We start from the raw sequence: 18,420 nt of genomic DNA, 5'->3' as shown, positions 1-18,420 counted from the left end.
GGCCTTGGAATCTGCCAACCTCTGGGCTTGTCTGTTGCTGGGCAGCCTTACCCAGATCTTTTAGAAGGTACACATTAGTAATTCTGGCGTGGGCTCCGATGAGGCACCCCAGCCATGTATTTGCTGCCATGAGTCACAACAGCCTCCTCATGTTACTGATCAGACCAGACAAGTTCTCACAAGCTGTTAGTGTTCAGATAGACCTCTGGCCTCCCAACTCAGTTTTGGTACACTAGCCTGTCCTTACCCCTCCAGATTGGCCACAAATTACATATATGACAAAAATAGAGCTTTGAGGGCGGCCACCCTCTTCAAGGGCAGCCCACACGGCTAGAACCAGCAGAAGCCTTTCCTAGGAAGCTCCTGCTAACATTCAGAGGAGGAAGTGAGGGCTTCTTCAGAGTTTTGACACATTCTGTCTATAACACACAGATGAGCTCTGTCATTTTTCTTTGAATCTGGAAAATGGGGGCGGGGGAGTAGATATCAACTGCGTTCTCTGCCACTGACCAGACCTCCCAAAAGAAAGGGGAGGAGGCCTTGGCCCAACTAGGGAAACAGAGCAGATCTTTAACCTTTAGACCTCACGGGGGTGGGCATTTGCCCGAGGAATATTAATATCATCTTTTTTTCTTATTTTATTTTAAAAAATATTTTTATTGACTTCAGATAGGAAGAGAGAAGGAGAGAGAGACAGAAACATCAATGATGAGAGAGAGTCATTGATCGGCTGCCTCCTGCACGCCCCCCTACTGGGGATCCAGCCCGAAACCCAGGCATGTGCCCTTGAGCAGAATTGAACCCAGGACCCTTCAGTCCACAGGCCAACACTCTATCTACTGAGCCAAACCTGCTAGGGCGCAATTCGTTTTTCTTAACACCGATTCCTCTAGGACTGTGTCTTGGCATTCACCAAATGGAGGGTCTGACACTTTAGTGTGCAGAGTAAGTACCCAAGGACCTTGATTAACATGCAGATTACTTTCCCCAACCCTAGAAATTTTCTTATGTAGCTCTGGGTGGGAAGCCCTGGAATTGCAGTGCTTTGGGAATCATTACGGTGATCTTGTATTTTACCATTGCATTTGACTTAGAGAGGGAGATGTTTCATAGTTCTATTATTTCACTTTCTTGCCCTCCCATGCTTATATGTTCCCTTAAATTTTGGAACTGTTGCTTCTGAAAAATCTTTACTACTCTCTTTGGAACCACCTCTAACTCAAAACAAAAAAGCAAACAATGACAAAATGCCAAAACTCATTTTGCAAGCCACCATGGTACCCTCTCAAACAGAAGTTGTCAAAGCCCTTGATTCAGGTAGATATTGAGAGGGTGGCTTTATACCCTGCTGTTTAAAAGGAGAGAGAAAATGATTTTTTTTTTCATCAAAAATATTTATGTTGTATTTATATTGTGTGTGTGTGTGTGTGTGTGTGTGTGTGTGTGTGTGTGTGTGTGTGTGTGATGATTCTTTCCCCAATAGAAATTTCACAGAGATTTCTATCTGGCTTTTTGTTACCTTCACACTTCCCATTCAGTCCCATTGGTCTCCTTTATCTGCCTTTTTCTCTGTCAGACACCAGGGTGAATTTAAACTCCATTCCCTCTCCAATGGCTCCTCTGATGTATTTGTGAATTTTACATCCCTTTTGCTAGTAGAATCTGATGGAAATTCTTTTAGGGCCTTCAGCTTTCCCTCAGAGTCAGAAACTTTTGTGTTGCTAATAGAACTCAGCTTCATTAGCATTTCAAATCCTGGGATGCTCTTAGAGATCAGTGTTAGATCTGAGGGGTGCCCTGGCAACAACCTGATTATCAAACCTGTTTAACTGAAATCTCCAGTGGTCAGTGACTTTGACCTTATTTCTGCTAGTACCTCTCACCAGGAAATCCTTTTCAAGGATTCTAGAGAGAGACACGTGCATAATCTGAGAAGCTTTACTTTTGTGCCTGTCCATACTCCACATATTGCCTTGCAAAAAGCCATGCTCTCTCTATCACTATTGGTGGTTAGATCATGGGTAGATGATGGGTCAGAGCATGGATATATGGGTAGGTAGATGAGTAAATGGGTAGGTGGACAAGTGAGTGGGTGGATAACTAGAAGGGTAGATGGGTAAATGGATAGAGGGTGAATGGGATGGATAACAGGTAGATGAATGAGTAAGTAGGTAGGATTGATGGATGGATGAATGGATGGATGGAAGAAAAGATAAGATAAGGTAGACTAGGATAGGATAACACAAGTCTTCCATCTTGTACAATACCTTTGCCATTTTATTAGCCAAAATTGGTCTTAGGTTCCTGAGACTAAATACCACTTCTACAGAAAACACCAAGTCATGTAGTATTATTTCCTGCTTCCCCCAGGAGCAGCAGGGTAGGGCTTGTCAAATAGTTCATTGCCATTCTGACTCAGTGTCGGCTTTGTAAAATAAAAGAAACCATCCTCCTTTATCTACACACACACACACACACAAGCATACGTGCACACACGCACGTTTCAATGCAGTGGCATATAACCAGGCACATACAGCAAAATCCTTAGGGAACTTGCCCTAATTGCATGTATCCAGATCCCATACCCTGAAAGGTGCATCCTGGTGGAAAATGACTGCCCTGACAGGAGAGTCTCTGTACCTGGTGGCACTAGCATTTGAGGAGTAGTTGAGCTATGTGTTCCTGACTTCATTTTCTCCTTGCAGACATTCCACTAACATTTTAAAATCACTTCTATCTCAGGCAATGACCTACGTACTTTTAACTGGTACCTCATTTAATCTTTTCTATGGACTTTTAACATAGGTACCATTAGTATTTCCATTTTGCTGGTGAGAGAATTAAGTCGCGTAGAGGTTTAATGACTTGACGAGGTTCACACTAGTAGAGGGGAGGCTGGGATTCAAGCACAGTCAGTTGATGTCTAGGCTCCATGGTCCCACCTTACTGCCTCTCTGATCACCAAGCTGACCTTTGAGAGTACCATGATCTAACACAACTTTCTGCTAGGATGAAATGTCCTATATCTGTGCTGTTAACATGGCAGCCACGTGTGGGTTTCGAGCACTTGAAATGCAGCCAGTGTGACTGAGGAACTAAGTTTTTAATTGTATTGAATTTTAATTAATTTAAACAGCAGTTTAAGAGCCAACTAATAGCCTCTGTTCATACGTAGGAACTTCAAAAAATGAAGTGTTGAACTAGGAATTAAGTTAGGCATCTCAGTTAAAGACATTATCCTTTATTAATAATATTAACATGAAATAATTGCAAAGCACTCTTAGAATCCTTTGTGCTTCTTTCCATCCTTGAACAAGTCTCGCTGTTCTTCTAAGCTCTCTGCCAACGGGGCGGGCACATCTAATCTTAGCTCATTGGAAGATGTGTTGAGACGAGACATGAAAACAATTCAGGCAGAATAATACAGGGACGTCATGGGCATGTTGTATGTAGCATGGCGGTGCCGTTGACATTTATTCTTAGGAATCATTGTGAAAGTTTCCATCTCTCAAATACTGCCATCGTATATTGAGGGGAGAGGAGTGTTGATGGACATAATGGACTTTACTGGTAAAGGAAGATTTGGTGGTGGACAAAAGGAAGTACAGGGGACCCGTTTGAAGGCAGAAATGTAATCTCACGCCCCTTCTTACAGGAGGAAGTGAAGAGAGTGAAGTAAGAAAGTGGGAAATTCTGAGCCAAAACAGAAGGAGAGGTGATTCTGGAAGAAGGAATATAATAAAAGAGCCATATTACTCATGTGGTACACAAGTGAAAACTGGGTGAAGCTTTTAAAGGAGAAGGAAAATTAAAGTGTAAGCAAAACCCAGTATATATGGGTAGGTTTCATAGGGATAGAGACAAAGCAATGTAGAATTTGGTGAAATGTTGGTTTAGAATAGAGGTGGACAAACTTCAGCTCCAGTTCACTGCTAATTCTCATAAGGTTTTCTTGAACACATCCATGCCCATTGATTCATGGTCTATGGCTGTTTTATCCTACAACTGCAGATCTGAGCAGTTATAGCAGAAACTCTATCACCTACAAAGGCTAACATATTTCCTGTGGCACTATATACACAACGGTTACTGACCCGTGTTTTAGAACAAAAGGGGAATATATATTGGCACAACCATCCTGGAGTACAATTTTATGTAGCTATCAGATTTTAAAATGCACATGATCTTTGACTTGGCAATACTGCTCCTAGAATTTTATCCAGCAGATGTTTTAGTACACATATCCACAGGACTTCTTAGAACACTGGAAAACTGGAAACAACCTAAATATCCAGTAGCTGGACACTGGTGGAATGAGTTAGAGCACATTAATGTAAAGAGGCGCTATTTAGCTTGTAAAATAGATATCTATGTACTCATTTCTTAAATGAGAAAGTTCTGTTTGTTATGAAAAGATGTTCAGGAGATATCGTTAAATTAAAAAACGCTGCAGAATAACATGTATTATTTGATTATGTTTGTGTTAAAAGCAGTAAAGAATACCCCCCTAAAGATATACAGATATATGCCCAGCACCTATGACAGTGACTGGCACATGGTAGGTACTCAACATTTGATGAGTGAATAACATATATATATATATATCCTCACTTTATATCTTTCAGACTAAACTCTCTGAGTTTTTATGAAAGGTTCTAAAGGCCCAGTGCACAAATTTGTGCACAGGTAGGGTCCCTAGGCCTGGCTGGCAATCAGGGCCTATCAGGGCCTTCCAGCTGCTGGCTGGGGCCTTCATTCATTCTGCGCCGCCCCCTGGTGGTCAGCGCATGTCATAGCAACTGGTCAAACTCCCAGTCAGTTGAATTCCTAAGGGGACCATTTGCATATTAGCCTTTTATTATATAGGATTACTTAAAAAAAAAAAAACTAAATTAAAAAGGGGGAAAGTAAGTAAGAGGAAATAGCCAAAGATAAGTCTCCCCCAAACTGATCATTGAGCTGGTGCCCCAAACAGTGGCCATCAGCTGAGAAATAGTTGAGAGTTTATTACTCAGTACCTAGGCCTTCAGGAGGGGATATATTTAAGTCTCAAGTTGGGATCGACAGAAACTGTTGGTCTTTAATAGGTGTCTTCGTGAGTCACACACAGCAAAAGCCAGAGGTGCTAAAGAAAATAACTCAGAACCGTGGAAAGAGAGAAGTGTGCCCCTTGTCCTGGGGCCAGTGGTCGGCAAACTCATTAGTTAGTCAGCAGAGCCAAATATCAACAGTACAGCGATTGAAATTTCTTTTGAGAGCCAAATGTTTTAAACTTTAAACTTCTTCTGACGCCACTTCTTCAAAATAGACTCGCCCAGGCCGTGGTATTTTATGGAAGAGCCACACTCAAGGGACCAAAGAGCCGCATGTGGCTCGCGAGCCGCCGTTTGCCCACCCCGGTCCTGGGGGAATGGTGTTTTTTAAGTAACCGGGAGGAAACTGGAAAAAGCAGGAAGCTGGAGAGAAAGGAGCCCAGTGAAGGAAGGACACAGTGGCCAACACTCGAGGTGGAGAGAGGTGTTTGAGGAAAAACAGATGCTTCCTGGGGTCCTAAGAGGACCCGGTCTGCAGTGATGCACACAGCCACCTTGCAAGGCCACGTTTGGTGCTGCTGGTATGAGATCCACGAACACCAGCAGTCCTGGTGCATTAGCAGGTGTTCAGTCCCCGCGGGCGATGAGTGCTAGAACATCTCCCAGGCGCTCTGCCTGGTGGTGTGGAGCCTGGGAACCGCCTCAACACTTGGCTTGTGCGGGCAACACGTCTCTGCCTTGGCTCCCCTGCGAAACACACACATCCCTCAGTGCTAACCATTTGTTCTCCCGGCAGAATTGTGGCGGGAGGGGTTTATATGAGATTAACAGCAAAAAAAATAAATAAATACTTAAAAAAAAAAAAACAAAAGCATGAAAGAGACAGGTGTGTCTTTGTAAAACAATCCGCGCCCACCTCCCTCCGCTGCCCCCTCCCGCGTACGCCTGCACTTTGCATGACTTGTGCCTGGGGTGGATATGTCGGCGCCTGTAGGAATCGCTTTATTTAGACACATCACACAAAGCCTTCGACCGGTTTGGAGCACGGCCGGCTGCAACACTGTCGCATCGAGAGGCCTGCATTTTCTTCACAAAACTCTCCAGTTCCAACATGCTTGCGAAGCGTGATTCATGGTGTTTCTTTCTGGATTGTCCAGTGGGGTAATTGCCGTGTGGAAACCAGGGAAACAGATGTAGACCCTGAGCCCTGGCTGTAAATTTTTGTTTTATGATTATGGGTTTCAAATGTGCTGTGTCACACTGACAAATCCACGGTTACTCCGAAACACAATGGCTTTCGGTCTCAAACTTTTGCTTTTCTGTTTGGGGTTGGAAGTATGTTTATTAGGGTTTCCTTTACCGTGGGTCAAACACGAAGGGAATGCAGGTCCTCAAACAACGTCATTTTGTTCGTGTTATTTCGTTATGATGCTGATGAAATGTCTCAGGAACTTAAACTCTTATTCCTATCAATTAGCCGATGGGAAAACTGGTTTTGTTATACATTGTTTCACTTCTGTCCTAAGTTGCAGAAAATTTTTGACAACAAAAGTGAGGGCTTGCTGTACAGGAAATGGCATATACCCAAATCTTATTTTATGCTGTAGCAGGAGGATATTTGGGAAAGGTTTTGTCCAACTGATTAATGTTTAAAAGAGGTATCAATAATTTAAACTTCGTTATCAAGAAATTAACTAGGCCAATTTGTCACCTTCTACCTAGTCATTCATCTTTTTTAGAACACGGGTATGTATTTAAAGAATTGCGGTTTATTTGTGTGTCCTTTCCTTCACTTTACTTAAGTTGAAAATTTGGAGTAGGAATCAAGTTTTCACGAAGGGTAAGAATTAGATTTACTGATGAAGAAACGATAAGGAGCATGCGGCTAAATTGTGGGGCTGCTTTATAAATGAATACTTGGCTTAAATAATAGTTCTCATAATTGCGTTCAGCATAATTAATTCATGATGAGAAAAGATTAACCGACTGAATACGGTTGCAGTAGAAGACACCCATAGTGTTCTGTTCACGAGGATTCAAACGCTGATCGTTCATTTCAAGGCCCAAGTTTATTTCTCTACACTTAAGACGACTTTAAGGCGATTATAAATTTTAAATATTCTTGCGCAAAAAAAAAAAAAAAAAAAACAGAGAAAACACCAAATCTCCCAGCCCCTGCTCTGCGCATACGTTGTCATTGTTTTTGTGTTATGACATGGTATTGAGGGAAGAAATTTGGGAGCAGGTGTGCCCTCCCGAGATGAGGCTGATTCTCTGGCTTAAGAAATGGGAATGATCAGAATTCAGGGGACGCTAACCCATCTTCATTCCCCCGGGACCGGTGCGCCCTATCCTTCGGCAGGATGTTGAGGGAGGAAGTGCAGTGGCCTCTCCTGGTAGCACATACCTGTACACACACGCCTGGCAGCGCTGCCCTGTCTCACCAAGTAGTTCCTCCTGCTGTCCTTTAAATAGAGACGCGTCCTCCCCTCTCCCCGAACAACTGTTCACCCACGTCCAGTAGCCGGTCTAAAATGAGCCCAGTTTCCAAGGAACTCTGAGGGCCTCAAATAAACATTCGGAGCTATAAGTCTCAAGGACCACATAGAAATCGCCACATAATCATGGTGCTTTGTGTATCTTTACAACTATCTTAACGACAGTGTGTTAAATGTTTTGTCAAATCCTCTGTTCTCCTTGCCCAAAATGTGTGTTTTCTTTGTAGTTAAAGGGTTTCTTGTGATACAGCTCTGTTACAAAATGAGGATGATATAAAACGAGAGAGAGAGAGAGAGAGAGAGAGAGAGAGAGAGAGAGAGAGGAAATAAGTACATAGATTCAGCAAATTCTCGCACCTTGATCACCCTGGACTTTTCAATAGCACGAGCTGAGCTTGCTGGGCTGGAAATTGTTTTAATGTACCTTCCTAAAAGGACCTTGGACTTGGGAAGTGTGTGCGATGCATACTTTTCATGGTACACCACAAGTGCCACTTAGCAACTCCGCTAGACGGTATGGGGCGGGGTGCCCCCTGACAGGCTGTGTGAAAGCCTGGATGCCAGTGCACATTCCAGCACTGTCCACAAGAAAGGAGACTGGAGCAGCGTTCTCCCTGCAAGGGGCAAGCAGGCTGTCCACTTGCCCCCCCTGCTTTGCGGGAGAATTAGGAGTAAATATCGGAGAGGCAGGGCAAGAGGTAGGGTGTCTTCATTCCTCCCAGAGTTTCCTTTCTTTGAAGTACAGGTGCACCCTTTAAGCAAGTTATGCAAAATGGCTGCAGGGTGGGTTGGCTGTCCGTCAAAGCTCTCTGTCAGCCGAGTTTATTTGTCAATATTACACCTGTCCCTCTCAATGTTTTAAGACTTGGTTAAAAAGCTTCTCCCTCCTCGCGGTAGGGTCAGTGTAGGAGGCACAGAAATCATTCTTTTTCTCTTAAAACGATTCTAAATAAATAGCCAGATTGGGCAGGGGCTCGTGTTGGTGAAAATGGGCCCTTGCAAATACAAAACCCTCACACTTAACCAGTTTTCAAATATGTGTTTAATTTGGGGGCGGGGGGTGGTGATTGTGTGAGGAGAGAGGCCGCCGAAATATGCTATCGGGGTGCGAGGCTGTGGGAACAGCACAGTAATTTCTGCATTAGACAGGGATTCCGAGGACCTGGGTTTTAGTTGCGATTCTAAGCTGTATTACCTTAGGCAGGTCTCAGTTTCCCTGGGCTTTTATTTCCCTAGTTGAAAAATAAGAGAGGCCCTGGTCGGGTAGCTCAGTTGGTTGGAGCGTTGTCCGGATACACCAAGGTTGCGGGATCCATCCCCGGTCAGGGCATATACAAGAAGCAACCAATGAATGCATAAATAAGTGGAACAACAAATCATTGTTTTCTCTTTCTCTCTCTAAAATATCAATAAATACATTTTAAAAAAAATAAAAATAAAAGGAAGAATCACAGCTAATATTTGTTCCAGGATATGTCCTAAGAGTCATACAAGCACTATTTCTTTTTGTCCTCACAGCAACCCACTGAGGTGGGTAGTGGTATATTCCCATTTTACAGATGAGAAAACTGAGGCCCCGTGTTTAAATTCATGTCCCAGATCGCACAGCTGGTAAGTGATAGAACTGGATTGGACTTGGGTATCTAGTTCAGTTTTACTCCCACATCCATGCTCTTGAGCGCTATATATTTGCTCAGGGCAGGACCTGAAGTCCTCTATATCACTGATTGTGTGTGTGTGTGTGTGTGTGTGTGTGTGTGTGTGTGTGTGTGTGTGTGTGTTTGGGACAGGAGTAACTAATTCTTGACTCCTCCCTACGCTGAAAAGTAACTGAATCCGGAAAGCTAGCTTTTTTACTCCAGAGCAAATGCAATGCCCAGGCTTGCAAGAGGGATAAGGAGAAAAACATCATGAAATGGAAAGTTTCTCATCTCGAGGCTTCCCCGAGGGGTAGCCGTTCCCCTATTCTACAGCTTAGGGCTTGCCTGTGCTTTTGCGGGAGTGGAAAAATACATAAGTTACAAGGAATTTAACAGACAGAGAGGCGCACGGAGGAATTTAAAGGGTGGGCTGGGGGCTAGAGGGTGGGCGGGAGGCGAGAGGGTAAGGGGGGGAAACAGGCGCTTGCCAGCGAAGCGGCTGCAAAGAAAAAAGGCGAAAAGGGAGAGAAGTTGGCGCTCAGCGTGAGCCGGGAGCGGCGCCCTGGCTCCTCCCCGGCTCGTTTTAAAAGCACTTCTTGCATTGTTTTTAAGGTGAGAAATGGGAAAGAAAGAGCCGGCTTTGCGCGCTCGCTCGCTCGCTGCCTGTCTCTCTGGCTGTCTGCGTTTGCAGGGCTGCTGGGAGTTTCTGAGCTCTGTGAGAATCCTGGGAGTTGGTGATGTCAGACTCGTTGGGTCATTTGAAGGTTAGCAGCCCGGGAAGGGTTCACCGAAAGTTCACTCGCATATATTAGGCAATTCAATCTTTCATTCTGTGTGACAGAAGTAGTAGGAAGTGAGCTGTTCAGAGGCAGGAGGGTCTATTCTTTGCCAAAGGGGGGACCAGAATTCCCCCATGCGCGCTGTTTGAGGACTGGGATGCCGAGGACGCGAGCGAGCCGGGCAGGCTTTGCCTGGGCACCGTCGGGGTAGGATCCGGACTGCATTCGGAAGGCTTTCTGCCGGCTTCGGCTCGGAAGGAGAACTTGGGATCTTGCTGGGAACCCCCGCCCCGGCTGGATTGGCCGAGCAAGCCTGGAAAATGGTAAATGATCATTTGGATCAATTACAGGCTTTTAGCTGGCTTGTCTGTCATAATTCATGATTCGGGGCTGGGAAAAAGACCAACAGCCTACGTGCCAAAAAAGGGGCAGAGTTTGATGGAGTTGGGTGGACTTTTCTATGCCATTTGCCTCCACACCTAGAGGATAAGCACTTTTGCAGACATTCGGTGCAGGGGAGATCATGTTTGACTGTATGGATGTTCTGTCAGTGAGTCCTGGGCAAATCCTGGATTTCTACACTGCGAGCCCGTCTTCCTGCATGCTCCAGGAGAAAGCTCTCAAAGCATGCTTCAGTGGATTGACCCAAACCGAATGGCAACATCGGCACACTGCTCAATGTAGGTTTATTTTTTCCCTTCTTCTACCAAGCAAAAAAAAAAAAAAAAAAAAGAAAAAAAAAAAGAGAATGAATTGTCTCTCTTGCATGCAATAAAGACATTGGAAACAAACTGCACTGGTAGCAAGACAAAGGGTTTAATGATTTAATGCTGAAAGGGTGTGATATGCTGGCGTGTGCATATTGATCCCCTCTGCTGAAATTTTCCTGTAAGATGTTTTCTTCCCAAACAACCCCTCCCGACTCCCCGCTCCTCTCCTTACCAACCTTACAAGTCTCTTGAAAACAGTTTTGTTTTTTTTTTTAAATCTGCATGGAGGGGGGAAAAGTAGAGGGTGACCACAGGACTTTGAAACATTCTTCAAGTAAGGCGATTTGACACATTGTGCAGTTTTTAACTAAGATGTATGCAGAGGGGAATTTAACTTTGCTGTTCTTTGGGTTAGCTGTGGGTTGTGTATATATCCCCCCCACCCTTCCCCATGTGTTTCAATAGTCCAAAGTAATTAAAATGTGACATCTTCCTTGCAAGGAACTTAGCCTGATTAAGATGGCTTGCGGCTCCTGAAGTTCATAAACCACCAGTTAAAGCTGCAGCCCCCAATGTTTTCCTTGCGAAGGAAAAGCCATATTTCTTAGCATTGACCCTGCTGCCACCTTTCCGAGTCACTTTGTTGCTCTAAGAAGTTGCTGTTTTGCTAGAAAACTACTGGCAATGAACACCCCTTGGGCTGAGCCATCCATTATTTTCCATACCTTGCAATTCAGTCAGGAACCTGGACATCGGTTATAGGGAAGGAAATATAAGCGAGGTAGCCCAGCTTTTAAAAAAAAAAAATATTGACTATTTGGTTATCTGATGCTGACACGGTGCCGAGGCACGCATCTGGTCAACAGTAGCCTGGCTGCTGGCTTGAGAAATGACCAGAAGTCCCAGAAAATCCCACCTTCGGTGGCTGTAGTGGGAGCCTGCAGGATGCATCTTAGCCCTGACAGTGATTTAGATAAATGGCTGAGCTATCTATCAAAATGTTTTTAGTACTTTATTTGACAATTCATTGGAGCATTAGCCTGAAAATGACATTTTAAATCTTTGTTTTCAGAGAGGTCAAAGTTTAACTGGGAGAAATTGAGTTTTCCTAATAACATGGTGGCTTATCTAAAGAGAGAGGAGAAAAAGGAGCGGGGACAGTGACAAGATTTAAATTGCCCTCTCTGAAACTTCTCTAAGGGAGAAAGACTTGCTTCTTGGGCCAGGAAATCAACAGGTTTGTAGCTGAAAAATCAATAACCATTTGATGCCAACAGTCTGGCTGTCTGACTTAATATTTCGTCGAGCCTTAACCAGGGCAAAAACAATATCATTTTCAGAAGGCGGCTTCATCTTGAGCTGCTTCCCAAATGCCTTTTCTTTCCTGCTTCCTAGTTTCTTTCCAGAGAAGGCAGAGAAACTTAGCGTTACAGAGTAATTTTCCAAGCCTCTCACAGATCTTTTAGACCTGTCCTGTCCAGCAATTAAAACAGGGTGAACAATCTCACCTGGGGTCTCAGGGAACTGGGCGGGGGTGGGGGGGGGTGTTCTCTCAAACTTCTTGCAGGAGAAAGTTCTAATGAAACATTTTTTTTTTAAGGAGGGGGGGAAAATGCTGAAGACCCTGGCATAAAGCTATTAGACCTAATAGAGCTTTTACAAGCAGACATTCTCCCTTTTGTAATTAACCCTCCAAACATGCCCATTAAGTTGTAGGAGTAGGGGGAAAAGCTTTGTTTGTTCTTGAACAAGTTAAACAAGGGATTTTTCTTATCTGGGAAGAGGAGTGGTAAATGTGTCATTCGCCTAGGGCCGGTCGATAAGCAAGAAGTGTTGATAACAGCAAAGTTCAGCTAATCAAAGAAACTTGCATTAGGCAAAGTAAATAAAGGCATTTGACAAAGGGATTTCAGAAATTCCAGTGTCTTATTTTTTGTAAGCAGGGCAATTAGAGCTTACTGTGGTCAATTTCACGAGGGTTGGAATCCCACACCCTAACTTTAGGTTAAATGAATAAAATGTAAATACTGCTTATGCACCTTTCTCCCCCCACAAACCTCTTTTCAGACTGGTCAGTGTAGCTGTTCAAGGGATTCCGTTTTTAAGCATAAATAAAAATTCTAACAAATGTCTGCCAGGGGTGTTTGGTTCAGAGTGGCATAACTGGCTAGCTAGGGCTTTTGAAATAAAAGCATATTAGGGCTACGTTTGTATAAGTAAGACATAAAAGCCACAACCTTTTCCATTTTACTTAATGACTGTTTTGACGAGAAGCAGATCTGTTTGTGCTCTTAAGGCAGAGGAAACAGTGGGCAAGATGGAAAAAACTAGTACTAAATTCCAACCAAAACTCCTTTCTGTTTTGAGATCCTACTGATTTTTTAATGGTGTGTGTGTGTGTGTGTGTGTGTGTGTGTGTGTGTGTGTGTGTTGTGTGTAGTACTTAAGAGTAAACCCTTTGAATGCAAAACACACCAGAAGCTTTTCTTGAAAGGTGTTAGAATATTATTTTCCTTTTCTTAATTTTTAATTTTCAAGGCAGAAAAATGATATGTCAACCAGCTGCTGTTGGAGTAGGGCCTCTAAATTGCTGGTTATAAAAATGCGAAGTCAGGATTAGTGGGCTACTAAGGGAATGTGGTATAAATAATACGATTTTAAGACTGCCCCTGGAAGGTATGGAGTCTCTTAAGTTTCTGTTCAGATTCCTCTTGGATTATCTTGGGTTTTAGGCTGCTCCAGATGTTTTCAGCATTAATTGCTCAGTGGGCATAGGATAAATCCTAATATTTGTGGTCTAAATATAGTTGCTTTCAGTGAAATGAGTGTGACAATTTCTTGGCCCCCTTCCCTGTCCTTTCCCTAGTCAACACATCAAAAGAAAAATAGGGGGAAAAAATTCTTTTTGAAATAGTCTTTTGCCCATTAATGAGAAAGAATAATCTGTGGTTGTTGTTTTTAAAAAAACAGCTGTGGTTATGTGTGACTAAGGAACGAAAAAAGTCCCCTTCTCAGAAACCTGGGACCTGAATTTTAAGTATTAAACAGTATCTAAATCCTCCCCTACTGAGATATAAATTGGGGTCAAAGTGGCAAAATCAAAGATACCCTCTGAAAGAGAGACTAAATAAAGACTGACAGCCACCGTATGAATTGATTGGGGTTTTGAATAAATATTTCGGTGAAAAGGCTCAATTGTTTTTCTAAAGTAGGACATAATTTTCTGCTTCTCGGCCACATGACGGTGGTAACTAATACCACCAGAAAGAAGAGAAGAAAGGGGATTTTTGCTTTAAACCTCAGAGGGTGCAGGACAGGGTCGGTTGAAAACAAGTGGAAGATTCACAGACTTTTCTTCCCTGAAGGAAAAAGAAATTTACTCAAATAAGTGTTGCCTGTATCCAGATACCTTGGTGCTTTGGGTAGGGAGCTATTGATGGGCAACTTAGGAGAAAAAGTGTGTGAGTTTAAACTTCATCACCAGAAAAGCGTAGATTCCAAAAGTAAAACAAAACAGTAGGAGCGGTAGGCATCTGTCTGCTTCAGCTTCGCCTATGGAACTGATTTAGAAGCTCTAGTGAGCATTTGATTTTCCAGCCCAAATGCAGAGTCTTTGCATTGGAATGGGCCTCTTTTTTTTTTTTTTTCCCCTCTTACTAGATAAATGATCAGAATGGCAATTTCTGATAGGTTAGCTGACCTGAATCAGAAGTTTTCTTCTCGTTTCTGAAAGCCTGGCTTCGTCCATATATAACCAGTCACTATTGTCATGAACTTTTCTTTACAGCATAAAAGTAAAAGAAAGTTCTGGATATCAGATGTTTATAATTTCCTTTCAACATGGTAAGCCCCTGAGTTGGCTGAAAAGAAAACCTTACCGTTTTATTCTTTATCTATTCCACACGCATCAATAAAGGATTTCAGAAGGGAAATAGATGATGAAGATGATAAATTCTGCTCTCAAGGAATTTATCATCTTTAAAAGCAAAGTCATTTTTTAAACGCTTGAAGTGTTTACTTGGAAAGTAACTCTCTGGGAGGCAGATGGAGATGTAAAACCAAGATGCAAAATAGAAAACTTTTTTCAAGTCGCACAGGACTTATTAAAAACTATACGTGCAGTGTTCATTTTAGAACCTCTTATGAAGAATCTTCTATAGAGTTTGAGTTACATGTAACTGCCAATAAATTTATCCTTAAATGACATTTTTATACTTTAAATGTTCTAATATAAATCCAGTTAACTATCAATTAAATAGGCCATTTCGGAAATGGGAGTTTTGATGAAGGTTAATCAGAAAAAATCTTGGCTAAAATCCTTTCCAAGAGATATTAATGTGGAATCTTGCCTTTCAAATTATAGGGCAGTTATGGCAATCATATATCTCCGATTCTCTAGAATAACCCACCTTCAAATATACGGTCACAATTCCCACATAAATCATTGAAATATGCCAGCTATTTCGATATTGGGACATTTCCTAGGCTGCCCCTTGAACCCAGGAGTGGCACAGAAAGTCTTTGTTTGGATTCTATGGTCAGTGTAACCAGAGTGTTCACAGCTTAATTTTTCCATTATTCCTGAAGATCTCCTCGTGCTTCAGGGTCATTCTTGGGAACGTGCATTCCTTTTGTGGCAATTCCTTTTGTGTGAATAGAAGACATCCCTTGCAAAATGCATTTAAGCATTGTGATCATGGTTCTGACTCCAGCACATGTGTGTGCGTGTGTGTGAGTGTGTGTGTGTGTGTGTGTGTGTGTGTAGTCAGGGAAGGGGTAGAATTATTAAATTGCATTACTATGAACCAATCTGTATCAGTTCTTCTCCAGCTTCGTCTTAAAAAGTTGGAATTGGGGGTGATGGAGAGAGGAGCGCAGAGTTAACTCGGGTTTCAGATTTATCAGTAGTCTGTCTGTAAGTGTCTTGGCCTAAGTACCTCTTGTTAAATAGGAGATGAGATAACCTGCCCCGTCTGTAAGGTCTAATAACACAACCTCATCAGTCAATACGCTGCCCTGAAATCTCCTCTTCCTAACCAGCTTCTTTACTTCATCATCAAGAAGCATGATTCCTGTCCCATCCCATCCCCCTAAATCCTTTCAAATGAAAAAAAAATTTTTTAAGTTGCTAAAGCTCTCTGTACCTAGGAAGCAGTAGAGGATGAGTCTGCAGTTATTATGTTATTTATCCTGAGCCTTCAGAGCTTCTTAGATGGGAATTCAAACAGGCAGTGGAACTGCTGACTTGATTTTTCTCTGGCCTTACAGGGTGGGGAGCTGAAAGGGGGCCATTCAGTAAGATAAGACCCTTGGTCCAAAGCATGATAAGGCGAGGATAACAGGAACTGACGTCAGGGACATGACTGAGCCTGGCCAAGCATTTCCTCTGGTCAGGGCACGGGGGTCCCAGAGGCCTCCAGGCCTCCCGCAGCGGCTGCTGAAGGGAACCAGCTCTGATGGGGAGAAGAAAGCTCATTTTAACAGGGGTGATCGTGGGTGACGGGGTCTCTCATTCCCAAAAACGAGATTGCTCTAAACAGAACATAGAAGAACTTGGGTGGGGGGGAGGGGGCAAGGAGTGATTTTAATACAAACAGACTTAAGATTATAATAGCAGTTGTCATATCATAGGTATTTGTTCGCTGGCTGTCAACCGTTCCCCTCTGGTGCCTCGTGACACGGTCTGTCCAGCAGTCACCAAATAGTATCCCCCATGAATCATGCCAAGTCTCCCTACAGAGCAAAATGGGAGGGAATTCACATTGTCAGAGAGTTAATCCCTGGGACTCCTATTTACTTTTCTAAGTACCAGGTCCCCACCCCCATCCGCATCATATGACAGCATTGTTCAAGCCAGTGCATTAGCCACCAGCCCAGAAACCACCCAGCAAATTCCCCTCCCCTCTTTCCCTCTTCCTTTTCGCTCAAACTCAGATTTTTTTTTTTGCAAGTATATCCCATTGGAAGTTTGGAGAAGAAATTCAAATGAAAGTGTCCTATTATTTTTTTTCAAGTTCATAGGTTCTCCTCAGTTGACTCCTTTCTTAAAAGATTGCTCTCTTTTTTTAGTTTTAGTATTGAATAGTAGTTAGTCTCCTAATTTGATTCAGATTTAGTGAAATGTTTGTTGTTGTTGTTGTTGTTGTTTTTATCAGTTACTTACTGAATGTTTTACCAAGTCAGAAAAAAACACATAGCTGAATTCAAAATACTGTGGTAGATAAGAACAGTGCATCAATTAACTGGGAAGAGATAGTGATCACATTTATTACAGTTTTTCTCTAATTTGCAGAGCAAATGAAGACGGCATAGAATTAATCCCTCTTCTCACAAATATTGAAACTTTCAGGGCTACAGTACCTTTGTCTGGTCATCAAAGTCCATAATTATGAAAAGGCTGATGATCTGAAGGTCATTTCAGCTTCAAAAGATTTTTTAGGGTCTGGTCTATTGGAAAGCTTGGGGGTATAATTAACTAAAATGGAAATGGAGGCAAGCGAAATTTAGTTCCTGATGTTTTAATTTAACTCCGTACTGCCATGTGTTATTGAAGAGAATTCTTAAAGGCAAACATAATTATTTCATTATGGGCCTCAGAATGCTTTCATTGGCTTTAATGACAAGAAGCTGTATAAAAAGGCATACATTTTAATTAGTCCTCCTTATATTTACATCAGATAAATAACAAATAATTGATGAAAAACAAGTCTTTGAGATGGATGATTTCACATAGTGCGCTGGTTACAGTTTAATGATGAAACATTTCTCTGTTGCTTTGCATTTTAATTATGCAGACATTACAGTGGTGGGGCCCAGGAGTTAAAATACTGTTGTTGCCCTTTTTATTATAAAAAAAAAAAAATCACCATGAATTGGAAGCTGAGAAAGGTAATAGAACCGAATCTCAGTGGAAGTAAATTGCCAGTCCCATTCATTTCACTACGTTTGTTCGCACTTATTTTGATCACTTTTATCTTTCTCACCTCATCTTTTAGGATTAAGACCGTCAAGGGTTTCACATGCATTTTTATGGCCTCATCTCCTCCCAAGTCCCTTTCTTTCTCTCTTGCTGCTCTTGGTTGGGAGACTTGCCTGAAAGCACTTTGCCAAATGCGTCCTGGAAATGCAGAGAGCCATTCTCCAAGCACAGGCCCGCTTTCCCTTTGATTTTATATGAAAACCCATTTCCCATGATTCATCCCTTTTGGTGTACAGAACACTAATTGTTATTATTGATTTTAAATTCCGTGACCATTACACGTAACCCAGATGACTGGCAGATAAAGGGTAATAATCCATGGAGTTCTGGAACACTTTCATGTTTGTGTGGAGTACTTTATGTGATCAATATTAACTGCCCCATTGAAACTAACTGCTGTATCAAATAACAGTCAATCAAATGAATGTGCTTGGAGATTATTTATTGAGAGCTTTAATTGTTCACTGGGGCCCTGCTTATCAGAGGAAACAATAGGAAGTCGAGATAGGAAGTCCAGCCTTGGCTTCGCGGAGGAAGTTGGAAGATGCTGATGAAAAGGCATCTCTCTGCTCATTGGGCGAGAGTTTCCAGAAACCCTCGTTGGGCTTCCAGTGGGCAGAAGTTGCAAATACCCTTACAGAGGCTACCCTGTCACCTGTCTCCCGGGAGCTCTCTAGAGAAGGGCCAATGATTCTCTTGCCCTGTGAAAAGTTGTCACTCTCTGGGAGTTTTACTGCTTCTCCCCTGCACTCCCACTCACATACATCACCCTCCCCTGCAT

General features: G+C 42.7%; 1 protein-coding gene across 3 annotated transcripts in view; it reads left to right on the top strand.

Annotated features, from left to right (window-relative positions):
• RARB (retinoic acid receptor beta) overlaps nt 1-18,420 on the top strand; it is a 347,507-nt gene that overhangs the window by 186,924 nt on the left and 142,163 nt on the right. For 2 of the 3 annotated variants that reach the window (XM_054729434.1, XM_008153638.3), the window contains exon 1: nt 10,056-10,630. The exons of the other annotated variant lie outside the window; for it this stretch is intronic. In XM_054729434.1, the coding sequence (XP_054585409.1) occupies nt 10,474-10,630 (157 nt within the window). In that variant the 5' untranslated portion in view covers nt 10,056-10,473. Of the gene's footprint in view, nt 1-10,055; nt 10,631-18,420 lie in introns of those variants that run through there. 3 annotated transcript variants of the gene reach the window in all.

Source organism: Eptesicus fuscus, chromosome 18 (assembly GCF_027574615.1).
Source record: "Eptesicus fuscus isolate TK198812 chromosome 18, DD_ASM_mEF_20220401, whole genome shotgun sequence".
Taxonomy (NCBI): Eukaryota; Metazoa; Chordata; class Mammalia; order Chiroptera; family Vespertilionidae; genus Eptesicus; species Eptesicus fuscus.
This window is presented reverse-complemented; position numbering and strand designations above follow the sequence as displayed.